Genomic DNA, 12,291 nt, shown 5'->3' on the forward strand with positions numbered 1-12,291 from the left:
GAAGGTTTAGGGGGGTTGTGAGGAAAAACGTTTTATACCCAGAGGGTGGTGACGGTCTGGAATGCGCTGCCTGGGAGGGTGGTGGAGGTGGGTTGCCCCACATCCTTTAAAAAGTACCTGGATGAGCACTTGGCACGTCATAACATTCAAGGCTATGGGCCAAGTGCTGGTAAATGGGATTAGGTAGGTAGGTCAGGTGTTTCTCACGTGTCGGTGCAGACTCGATGGGCCGAAGGGCCTCTTCTGCACTGTGTGATTCTATTGATCCCTGTCTACTACCAGCAGGACAGACCCAGCAGAGGTGGTAGCACAGTGGTATACAGTCGGGAGGGAGTTGCCCTGGGAGTCCTCAAAATCGACTCCAGACCCCATGAAGTCTCATGGCATCAAGTCAAACATGGGAAAGGAAACCTCCTACTGATTACCATGTACCACCCTCCCTCAGTTGATGAATCAGTGCTCCTCCATGTTGAACACCATTTGGAGGAAGCACTGAGGGTGGCAAGGGCGCAGAATGTATTTCAATGTCCACCACCAAGAGTGATTTAGCCACTACTGACCGAGCTGGCTGAGTCCTAAAAGACATGGCTGCTAGACTGGGTCTGCAGCAGGTGGTAAGGGAACCAACAAGAGGGAAAAACATACTTGACCTCATCCTTGACAGTATCGGTAGGAGTGACCACCGCACAGTCATTCTGGAGACGAAGTTTCCTCCATTGTGTTGTGTGGCACTATCACCGTGCTAAATGGGATGGATTTTGAACAGATCTAGCAATTCAAGACTGGGCATCCATGAGGCGCTGTGGGCCATCAGCAGCAGCAGAATTGTACTTGAACACAATCTGTAACCTCATGGCCCGACATATCCCTCAATCTACCATTACCATCAAGTCAAGGGATCAACCCTGGTTCAATGAAGAGTGCAGGAGGGCATGCCACAAGCAACACTGGGCATACCTAAAAATGAGATGTCAACCTGGTGAAGCTATAACACAAGACTACTTTCATGCCAAACAGCATAAGCAGCAAGTGATAGGCAGGGCTAAGCGATCCCACAACCAATGGATCAGATCTAAGCTCTGCAGTCCTGTCACATCCAGACATGAATGGTGGTGGACAATTAAACAACTCACTGGAGGAGGAGGCTCTACAAATATCCCTATCCTCAACGATGGAGGAGCCCAGCATATCAGTGCAAAAGATAAGGCTGAAGCATTGCTACAATCTTCATCCAGAAGTGCTGAGTGGACCTCCTCCGGAGGTGCCCAGTATCAGAGATGCCAGTCTTCAGCCATTTCGATTCACCCCATGTGATATCAAGAAACAGCTGAAAGCACTGGACACTGCAAAGGCCCTGACAATATTCCGGCAATAGTACTGAAGACTTGTGCTCCAGAACTTGCCGCGTCCCTAGCCAAGCTGTTCCAGTACAGCTACAACACTGGCATCTACCCGGCTGTGTGGAAAATTGTCCAGGAATGTCCTGTACACAAAAAGCAGGACAAATCCAATCCGGCCAATTACCACCCCGTCAGTCTACTCTCCATCATCAGTAAAGTAATGGAAAGGGTCATCAACAGTGCTATCAAGCAGCACTTGCTTAGCAATAACCTGCTCGCTGATGCCCAGTTTGGGTTCCGCCAGGGCCACTCAGCTCCTGACCTCATTACAGCCTTGGTCCAAACATGGACAGAAGAGCTGAACACCCAAGGTGAAATGAGAGTGACTGCCCTTGACATCAAAACAGCATTTGACAGAGTGTGGCATCAAGGAGCCCTAGCAAAACTGGAGTCAATGGGAATCAGGGAGAAAACTGTCTGCTGTTTGGAATCATACCTAGTACAAAGGAAGGTGGTTGTGGTTGTTGGAGGTCAGTCAACCCAGCTCCAGGACATCACTGCAGGAGTTCCTCAGGGTAGTGTCCTAGGTCCAACCATCTTCAGCTGCTTCATCAAGGACCTTCCTTCCATTATAAGGTCAGAAGTGGGGATGTTCACTGAAGATGGCACAATGTTCAGCACCATTCGCGACTCCTCAGATACTGAAGCAGTCCATGTTCAAATGCAGCAAGACCTGGACAACATCCAGGCTTGGTCTGACAAGTGGCAAGTAACATTCGCGCCACACAACGCCAGGCAATGACCATCTCCAACATGAGAGAACCCAACCATCGCTCCTTGATGTTCAATGGCATTACCATCAATGAATCCCCCACTGCCAACATCCTGGGTTTACCATTGACCAGAAGCTGAACTGGACTAGCCATATAAATACTGTGGTTACAAGAGCAGGTCAGAGGCTAGGAATCGTGCGATGAGTAACTTACCTCCTGACTCCCCAAAGCCTGTCCACCATCTAAAGGGCACGAGTCAGTCACTTGCCTGGATAAGTGCAGCTCCCACAACACTCAAGAAACTTAATACCGTCCAAGACAAAGCAGCATGCTTGACTGGCACCACATCCACAAACATTCACTCCCTCTACCACCAACGCACAGTAGCAGCAGTGTGTACCATCTACAAGATGCATTGCAGGAATTCACCAAGGCTCGTTCGACAGCATCTTCCAAACCCACGACCACTACCGTCTAGAAGGACAAGGGCAGCAGATACATGGGAACACCACCACCTGGAAGTTCCCCTCCAAGTCACTCACCATCCTGACTTGGACTCTGGGTCATGCTTGCGGACAGACCAAAGGTGTTCCACAAAGTGGTCACAGTTTGCATTTGGTCTCTCCAATGTAGAGGAGACCGCATTGGATGCAGCGGATGCAGTAGACCAAGTTGAAGGTGGTGCAAGTGAAGCACTGCTTCACCTGAATGGAGTGCTTGGGCCCGAGGATGGTGAGGGGGGGAAGAGGTAAAGGGGCAGGTATTGCACCTTCTGCAATTGCATGGGAAGGTGCCATGGGAGAGGGATGAGGTGTTGGGGGTGATGGAGGAGTGGACCAGGGGAGTCCTGGAGGGAATGGTCCGTATGGAATGCCGACATTGGGCTGAAGGGAAGATGTGTTTGGTGGTGGCATCATGCTGGAGTTGGCGGAAATGGCGGAGGATGATCCTTTGAATGCACAGGCTGGTGAGGTGAAAAGTGAGGACAAAGGGGACCACTTTGCAGAACACCTTCGGTCTGTCCACAAGCATGACCCAGACCTTCCTGTCACTTGCCATTTCAATACACCATCCTGCTCTCAAGCCCGCATGTCCATCCTTGGCCTGCTGCATTGTTCCAGTGAAGCCCAACGCAAACTGGAGGAACAGTACCCCATCTTCCGATTAGGCACTTTACAGCCGTCCAGACTTAACATTGAGTTCAACAACTTCAGATCATGAACTGTCTCCTTCATCCTCACCCCTTTTTTAACCCCTTTTCTCAATATTCATTTTCATTTTTTAATTTTCATTTTTTATCCACTTATTTTTATTTATTTTCATTTTTATTCATTGTTTTATTTCCACCTTTTATCCTATTTTCAATCCTTTTCCCCACAACTGTCCCCACCTTCCCCATCTGTCACTCTTTCATGTTGTTCTTTCCACAATGCTTACCCTTGTCCTGCTATTATCACATTCTGCTTTCTGACCTTAATGCCACCATCAGCACCTCCTTTAGCCAATACCACTACCATTAACACCCCTTTGCCCTTATGTTCATGACATCTTTGGCAACCTTTCCTTTGACCCCACCTATCACTGGCCTTCTATCCAGCTTCACCAGCTCCACCCGCCTTAAACAGTATAAATTTCATCACTTCTCTTTAGCTCTTAATACGTCATATGGAGTCGAAACGTTAACTCTGTTTTCTCTCCACAGATGCTGTTAGACCTGCTGAGTTTTTCCAGCATTTTCTGTTTTTGTTTCAGATTTCCAGCATCTGCAGTATTTTGCTTTTAAAACAAAAGAGGCACAGCTGCCACAAAGGTGACAAGAGACCATGTCATTTTGATTCAAAGGATAATAATATTGGGTGATTCCTCAGCTCCTGATGAGGAGCTCAGGAAATTGCAGCCCCCAAATTCCCCTGTGAGGATTGGTTCCTCAATGGGAACAGCAAATTATGGACTCACCACAGTCATCCTTAAGTCATAAGGACGTAGTACAACATACCCTACCTCCACATGAAGGAGAATGTCCGTACTTGCCTCTGAGCTCAGTGGAGTGAAGGCTGCAAATGGAAATGCAGAGAACACAAATTAGCTTTTGAATGCACAGTTACATTTTAACCATTAAGATAAGAAAGACAAGACTCCCAGTTCACAACCTCAGGATGCCAAAAAGCATTTTACAGCCAATTCAGCATCTTTTTTGAAGTGTTTTGAACTGTCCATGGTGTAATGCAAGAATTGTGATAGTTAATTAGAGCACAGCGAGCTCCCACAAATAGCAATCCAATAATGACCAGCTCATCTGCTGTCTATGACAGCAGTGCAGCACTCCCTCAGTACTGCCCCTTCGACAGTGCAGCACTCCCTCAGTACTGCCCCTCTGACAGTGCAATGCTCCCTTAGTGCTAATCCTCCGACAGTGCAGCACTCCCTCAGTACTGCCCCTCTGACAGTGCAATGCTCCCTTAGTGCTAATCCTCCAACAGTGCAGCTCTCTCTCAGTACTGACCCTCCAACAGTGCAGCACTCCCTCAGTACTGACCCTCTGATAGTGCAGCACCTCCTCAGTACTGACTCTCCAACAGTGTGGTGCTCCCTCAGTACTGACCCGCCCACATTGTAGTACCCCCTCAGTACTGACCCTTCGACAGTGCGGCGCTTCCTCAGTATTGTCACTCTGACAGTGCAGCACCCCCTCGGTACTGACCTTCCGACAGTGCAGCACTCCCTCAGTATTGACCCTCCCACAGTGCAGTGCTCCCGCAGTACTGACCCACCGACAGTGCAGCACCCCCTCGGTACTGACCATCCCACAGTGCAGTGCTCCCTCAGTACTGATCCTTCGACAGTGCGGCACTCCTTTAGTACTAATCAACCAACAGTGCCGCACTCTCTCAGTTCTGACCCTCCCACAGTGCAGCGCTCCCACAGTACTGACCCTCCAATAGTGCAGTACTCCCTGAATATTGACCCTCCGACAATGCAGCGCTCCCTCAGTATTGACACTCTGACAGTGCAGTTCTCCCTTAGTACTAATCCTGCGCAGTGCAGCACTCCCTCAGTACTGACCCTCCGACAATGCAGTGCTCCCTTAACACTGGCCCTCCCACAGTGCAGTACTCCCTCAGTACTGACCCTCCAACAATGCGGCGCTCCCTCAGTATTGGCACTCTGACAGTGCAGTTCTCCCTTAGTACTAATCCTGCGCAGTGCGGCACTCCTTCAGTACTGACCCTCCCACAATGCAGTGCTCCCTCAGTACTAACCCTCCGATAGTGCAGTACTCCCTGAGTATTGACCCTCCGATAATGCAGTGCTCCCTTAACATTGGCCCTCCCACAGTGCAGTACTCCCTCAGTACTGACCCTCCGACAATGCGGCGCTCCCTCAGTATTGGCACTCTGACAGTGCAGCGCTCCCTCAGTACTAATCCTGCGACAGTGCAGCATTCCCTCAACACTGACCCTCCGACAGTGCAGCATTCCCTCAGTATTGACCCTCCCGCGGTGTAGTGCTCCCTCAGTACTGACCCTTCGACAGTGCAGCACTCCCTAAGTACTGACCCTCCAACAGTGCAGCACTCCCTTAGTACCGACCCTCCCACAGTGCAGTGCTCCCTCAGTACTGACCCACCAACAGTGCGACACTAACTCAGTACTGACCCTCCGACAGTGCAGCGCTCCCTCAGTACTGATCTTTTGACAGTGCGGCGCTGCCTCAGACTGGATTTTGAGCAACTTTGTACTATTGTATTAGTAAATTAAGGAAACGTTAGAATGAGTGGTTGCGATGCCTGGATGCATTTTTATCAGTGGTAGGGAGGAAATTTGGACAGGAACATGGAAGATGGAGGACCAGAGACTGATCTGCCGGGCTATTAGATGTTAGGGAGGTAGGGCGGGGCTTTATAAATGGGACCAAGGTCTTGAACTCAATATGTGGAGTTTTGTGGATCGGTGAGAACCCATGTCAGCTCTTTTCAGGAACGCCTGCCACATCTTGTTCCACTCAGGCATTTGACAGGCCAGTAGAGAACCTTTGCTTGGAATCAAGGACCCCAGAGGCAGAAGAGCCACCTGCCAAGAGCTGTCGGTCAATCAGAGGCTGGCAGCTCTATTGAGTCACTGAGCAAGTGGTGACTGCTGCCAGTACAACATGCATCCAAGGCCTAGCATCATCACTGGATCCCAGGCCACAGGTGAGTAATGGTGCGAGGGTAGGGGGAGTCCGACAGCCAAGGCAGGGGTGTGGCTCTCAGCAGGCAGCGCCCCCCCTTCCTGTTGCCAGGTCCATCTATCAGGCACTGAGTACATTTGAACAAGGACAATCCTCATGGGTTTGTTTGTCGTGCTCTCCACATGGCGAGCCCCCTGCCCAAGTCTTCCTGCCAGCCAATAAGGTGAAGCTCTTAATTGTGCATTAATTGGGTGGTGAATCTTTGAAATTCTCTGGAGGGTTGTGGAGGCTCAGTCATTGAGTGTGTTCAAAGCAGAGGTTGATAGATTTCTAGATGCCAATGACATGAAGGGACACGGAGATAGTGCAGGAAGACGGCAACGAGCTAGAAGATAGCCATGATCTAGTTGAATGGCGGAGCAGGCTTGAAGGGCTGAATGGCCTACTCCTGCTCCCATGTTCATACTTAAGGGCCTCAATTGGCGGCAGCGGGGCCGGGAGTGGGGGTTTGTGGTGGCGGGGGTGGGTGCGGCATGTGGGAATGGGTGGGTGGAAGGAAGGGCTTTCTCACCGCAGACTTAATCTGGATGAAGGTGGGAAGGTAGTCGGGTCCCACTCGCCACCAAACCTGCCAGGGGAGGGCACAAGATTCGGCTCGATATGTTGGAGAACAGGGTAGCAATGGTATTAAACAAATATACGTACTTTTAAAATTCATTCTTGGGATGTAGGTGTCACTGACAAGGCCGTCATTTATTGCCCATCCCTAATTTCCCTTTGAGAAGATGGTGGGGGACCTTTTCTTGAACTGCTGCAGTTTGTGTGGTGAAGGTATTCCCACAGTGCAGTTAGATCATGAATTCCAGGGTTTTGACCCAGCGGTGATGAAGGAAAGACTGGCACATGTCCAAGTCATCAGGGTGCGTGATTTGTAGCGTCTTGTCTTGGAGCTGGTGGTGCTCCCACACACCAACTGCCCTTGTTCACCAAGGTGGTGGAGGGCACAGGTTTGGGAGTTACCATCAGAGTAGCCTTGGCGAGTTGCTGCAATGCATTCTGTGGATAGTACACAATTCAGCCATGGCGTGTCAATGGTGGATGGGATGTGAATGAAGCAAACTGTTTTGTCCAGATCGTGTCCAACTTCTTGACTGTTGATGTAGAATGTTGGACAAGTCCCTTACCCCTGATTATCCAATGTTGGAAACACATGGTGGACTGTGATCTGTTCTATTGTTGCTACCCATGACATGTACTGCTTGCACACTATGAAGCAGTCTTGTTGAAGTTACACGGAAGTCTTTATTAATAACACTGAAATATGTACAAATTTATAGTAAAGGATACAGATATGGAGCAGACCTCATGCTGGGTCCTTACATGTTGCTACCCATCTCTAAACTGGTCTTAGATCCAGATACAAAGATAGAAACTAGGAGCAGGAGTAGGCCATTCAGCCCTTCGAGCCTGCTCCACTATTCAATATGATCATGGCTGATTCCCTATCTCAACGCTATATTCCCGCTTTCCCTCCATAACCCTTGATGCCCCTGATATCCAAAAAATTATCAATTTCTTTCTTGAATACATTCAGTGACCCAGCCTCCACAGCCTTCTGTGCTAGATAATTCCAGAGGTTGACAACCCTTTGAGTGAAGAAATCTTTCCTCATCTCAGTCCTAAATGGCCTGCCCCATATCCTGAGATGGTGGCCCCTGGTTCTTAACCCCCCAACCAGAGGAATATCCTCCCTGTATCCAGTCTGTCTAGCCTTGTTAGAATTTTATACATTTCAATCAGATCCCCTCTCATTCTTCTAAATAGGCCCAGTCAAACTAATTTCTCTTCATACGACAGTCCTGACATCCCCAGTATCAGCCTAGTGAACCTTTGCTGCACTCCCTCTATGACAAGTATATCCTTTCTTAGGTAGGGAGACCAAAACTGCATGCAATACTCCAGGTGTGGTCTCACCAAGGCCTTATATAACTGCAGTAAGACATCCCTACTTCTGAACTCAAATCCTCTTGCAATGAAGGCCAACATACCATTTGCCTTCCTAATTACTTGCTGCACCTGCCTATTTACTTTCATTGACTGGTGTACAAGGACACCCAGATCCCTTTGTAGATCCACATTTCCCAATGTATCACCATTTAAATAATACTCTGCCTTTCTGTTTTTCACACCGAAGCGTATAACTTCACATTTATCCACATTATACTGCATCTGCCATGTGTTTGCCCCCACAACTTGTCTAAATCGCCCTGAAGCCTCCTTGCATCCTTCTCACAACCCCACCCAGTTTTGTGTCATCAGCAAACTTGGAAATATTACATTTGGTTTCCTCATCCAAGTCATTTATATAGATCGTGAATAGCTGGGGCCCAAGCTCTGATCCCTGCGGTACACCACTAGTCACCGTCTGTCATCTGGGAAAAGACCTATTTATTCCCACTCTCTGTTTCCGGTCTGTCAACCAGTTCTCAATCCATGCCAGTATATGACCCCCGATCCCATGTGCTTTAATTTTGCCCACTAGCGTCTTATGTGGGATTTTATCAAAAGCCTTCTTGAAATCCAAATACACCACGTCCACTGATTCTCCCTTATCTATTCTACTAGTTACATCCTCAAAAAACTCCAGTAGATTAGTTAAGCATGATTTCCCTTTCATAAACCCATGCTGACTTTGTCTAATCCCTTTAATGCTTTCTAAGTGTTCTGTTACCACATCTTTTATAATAGACTCCAGCAATTTCCCCACTACTGATATTAGGCTAATTTGTCTGTAATTCTGTTTTTTCTCTCCTTTTTTCAATAGTGGAGTTACATTTGTCACCCTCCAATCTGTACTAAATGCTCCAGAGTCTATAGAATTTTGGAAGATGACCACAAATGCATCCAATATTTCCAGGGCCACTTCCTTTAGTACTCTGGGATGTAGATTATCAGGCTCCGGGGATTTTTCAACCTTTAACCCCATTAATTTCTCTAGCACCATTTTTTTACTAATACTGATTCCCCCCCCTCTCATTAGGCCCTTGGTTCCCTAACATTTCTAGGAAACTATTTGTGTCCTCTTTTGTGAAGACGGAACCTAAATATGTGTTCAATCCTTCTGCCATTTCTTTGTTCCCCATTATAATTTCTCTCGTTTCTGACTGTAAGGGACCTACATTTGTCTTTGCTAATCTTTTTTTCTTCACATATTTATAGAAGCTTTTACAGTCAGTTTTTATGTTCCCTGCAAGTTTACCCTCATATTCCATTTTCGTCTTCTTGATCAATCTTTTTGTCCATTTTTGCTGAATTCTAAACTGCTCCCAATCCTCAGGCTTGCTGCTTTTTCTGGCAATTTTATATGTTTCCTCTTTGGATCTAATACTATCCTTAATTTCTTTTGTAATCCATGGTTGAGCCACCTTTTCTGTTTTATTTCTGCACCAGGTATTGTAGCAGACAGTACTGTACTCAGTCCCATGTTAACCCGTTAGGTACCAGATCCTTCTACTACACCTCCCCTCTAGTCTTTAGCCCGTGGATATAGCCTGACATTACTAACAATTTGTTTCAAGTCTTACACTGCTATAGGTCTTGTGTACTTAACTTTAGTGTTGCAACTATAAACTATTCTAACTGGAAGCTATCTCATGATTAACATTAACGACATTAACTGCATGCATTAACAATGTTCTTACTACCCCATCTTCTCCCCCCTTCCAGTCTTTAACATCAGGGATTAAGGCGATCTGGAGTTCTTGTACCCCTGCCACATTTCATTTGCTGTCTAGTTGGGAAAGTGGTAGGCTCTAAAGGTTCTTGATCTTGGCGGTGGTCTGAAGGTTGTAGCTGGATGCAGGCATGACTTCATGTGCTTTTTCCATTGATGGGTACTGCACCAACCCTGGTTGGGCTGGGTGGTTTGGCAGTGATTTGCTGTAGCGAATTGTGATCGTTTCTTTCAGGGTGAAGTAAAGCAGTATTTGTCAGACTGTCAGTGGTGTTTCTTCTTCTTCTTCTTCCACCTCTTCAGGCATCTGGAAGCTCTTTGTGGTTGAGGGAGAGTGTCCTGTGGATGGAAGAAGAGTGTGGAGGTAGCTCACCTTTGTGTGGTTGTATTTGCGTTAGGCTGCTACCTGGTTCCAGCAGATGCTGTAGTTTCGGCACACTGGCTGGTAGTTGTTGCGGCTGTGCATTGGTTATCCTCTCCAACGGCTGCACCACGGTTGCTGATGGAGGCAGAGGCTTCTCTGGAAGCCCTTCTGACCCTGGCATTACCTCCGCTGGGGATGCTATGCTAACCTCCTGCGCGGTAGGTTGGTCTTGCCCTTGGGTAGGCTGGTCTGGCCCTTGGGTAGGCCCGGGGACCTGAAATAAAGAGCAGACTTGCTCTACAAACAGAGAAGTTACAAATAAAGTCAACATTTGAATGCTGATTTGTGGTTGGGCCTTTGGGAGGAAGTCTTTCTGGCTGTGTGGGGACTGTGGTTGTCTTCACATCTTCTGCCAGTTGAAGAAGATCAAGAGTGATGCAGATGTCTCTACTGAGGAGAGAAAAGACCTGATTTCGCATGATGTACAGCAGCTCTGTAATCTGTTTATTGCCATACCTCAATGATTCTTGTATCATGCCAATGACCAGAAGTTGGACATCCCCTTGGGATGTCCATCGTTTGGACCCAGAGGCTTTGGAGACATGGTTGCTCATCAGATACGACTGTCACCCCAGCCCCTGAATCTAGTTTAATCTAGTTTGCCGAATCAAAGTGCAGCCTGGCGACTGTAAAGCAAAATGGAGTTTCTACCAGATTAGACTTTATTAAAGATTCACAGGACTGGCTTGCCTGGAACTTTAAAAAGATTGTGTCTCACCCTGCAGGCAGCTGGCTCTGGTTTGTTGGAGCTGATCTTCCACAGGGATTCAGTGGAGACTTCTGTTTGAGCTTAACTTCTGCCTTTTTTTCTGCTGCCAGGCTCTTGTTCCTCTGGAGCTTCTCAGGTGAGTTTTCTCAGAGTCTTTCTTCTGTAGTGAGGTTGTTTCAGTGCAGAAATCATTGCTGTTGTCCTTTTCTTGAGTTCTTCAGTCTTTTAGGGAGGATTTTCTTATCCCCTGCTGCCACCATGATCTGTTCTGTTGTCGCTACCCATGATGTGTACTGCTTGGACACCATGAAGCAGTCTTGTTGAAGTTACATGGAAATCTTTGTTAACAAAACTGAACTATGTACATATTTACAGTGGAGGATACAGGTATGGAGAGGACACCGTGCTAGGTCCTTACCTGTTGCTACCTATCTCTAGGCTGGTCTTAGCTCTAGGTCATGTGTCTTCTTACACCACTGTGTGGGCAGTACTGTACTCAGTCCCATACTAACTCTTTAGGGACCAGATCCTTCTACTACAGACTGTGGGCCAGAGCAGGTGGACTTGCCTCCCACAGTTGAATACCACGCTAACAGTCCCTCTTTTCCAGGCTCACTTTGCTACCTGAAGGCAGCCACAACCTGTCTGATCATAAATGTAGAGAAGGGGTTGGAAAACAAATTGTAAAAATAAACTCACCATGAGTAAAGTCCTCCTCTTCCACCTCCTCCTCTAGCTCCGTCTTCTCTTCCGTCTTCTCCTCCGTCTTCTCCTCCGTCTTCTCCTCCGTCTCCTCATCCGTCTCCTCCTCCGACTCCTCCTCCGTCTCCTCATCCGTCTCCTCATCTGTCTCCTCCTCCTCCTCAGTAATTTCCCTTGCTATTCTGTAAGCTTTGATATCAGACTGAAACATAGTAGTCTCCATTATTTCCCCTTTTGCACACTGAATAGGCTGTTTGAGTCGGCTGATGATCGAACGGCTCAGCAGATCACACTCAGACTTCTCTAACAGAGAGGACTCCATCTGCTGCAGGTAAGGGATCCCAGTGAAGCTGTTTTGGTCGAGATTTAAGTACTTTAACCTATTTAACAATGAGAAAGAAAGCACTGTAAGGCACAATATTACAGGTGGATTAGAGGGT

At 47.7% G+C, this 12,291-nt stretch overlaps 1 protein-coding gene across 1 annotated transcript in view; it reads right to left on the reverse strand.

The window, feature by feature from the left end:
• Window positions 1-12,291, reverse strand: part of LOC144683073 (uncharacterized) — a 72,128-nt gene that overhangs the window by 22,358 nt on the left and 37,479 nt on the right. Inside the window, exons 9-11 of the mRNA XM_078546101.1 lie at window positions 11,849-12,231; window positions 10,390-10,677; window positions 4,115-4,167 (exon numbers count right to left, since the gene is read on the reverse strand). Of these exons, the coding sequence (XP_078402227.1) occupies window positions 4,115-4,167; window positions 10,390-10,677; window positions 11,849-12,231 (724 nt within the window). The remainder of the gene's footprint in view (window positions 1-4,114; window positions 4,168-10,389; window positions 10,678-11,848; window positions 12,232-12,291) is intronic.

The sequence above is a fragment of the Cetorhinus maximus genome, chromosome 7, assembly GCF_964194155.1.
Source record: "Cetorhinus maximus chromosome 7, sCetMax3.hap1.1, whole genome shotgun sequence".
Lineage (NCBI taxonomy): Eukaryota > Metazoa > Chordata > Chondrichthyes > Lamniformes > Cetorhinidae > Cetorhinus > Cetorhinus maximus.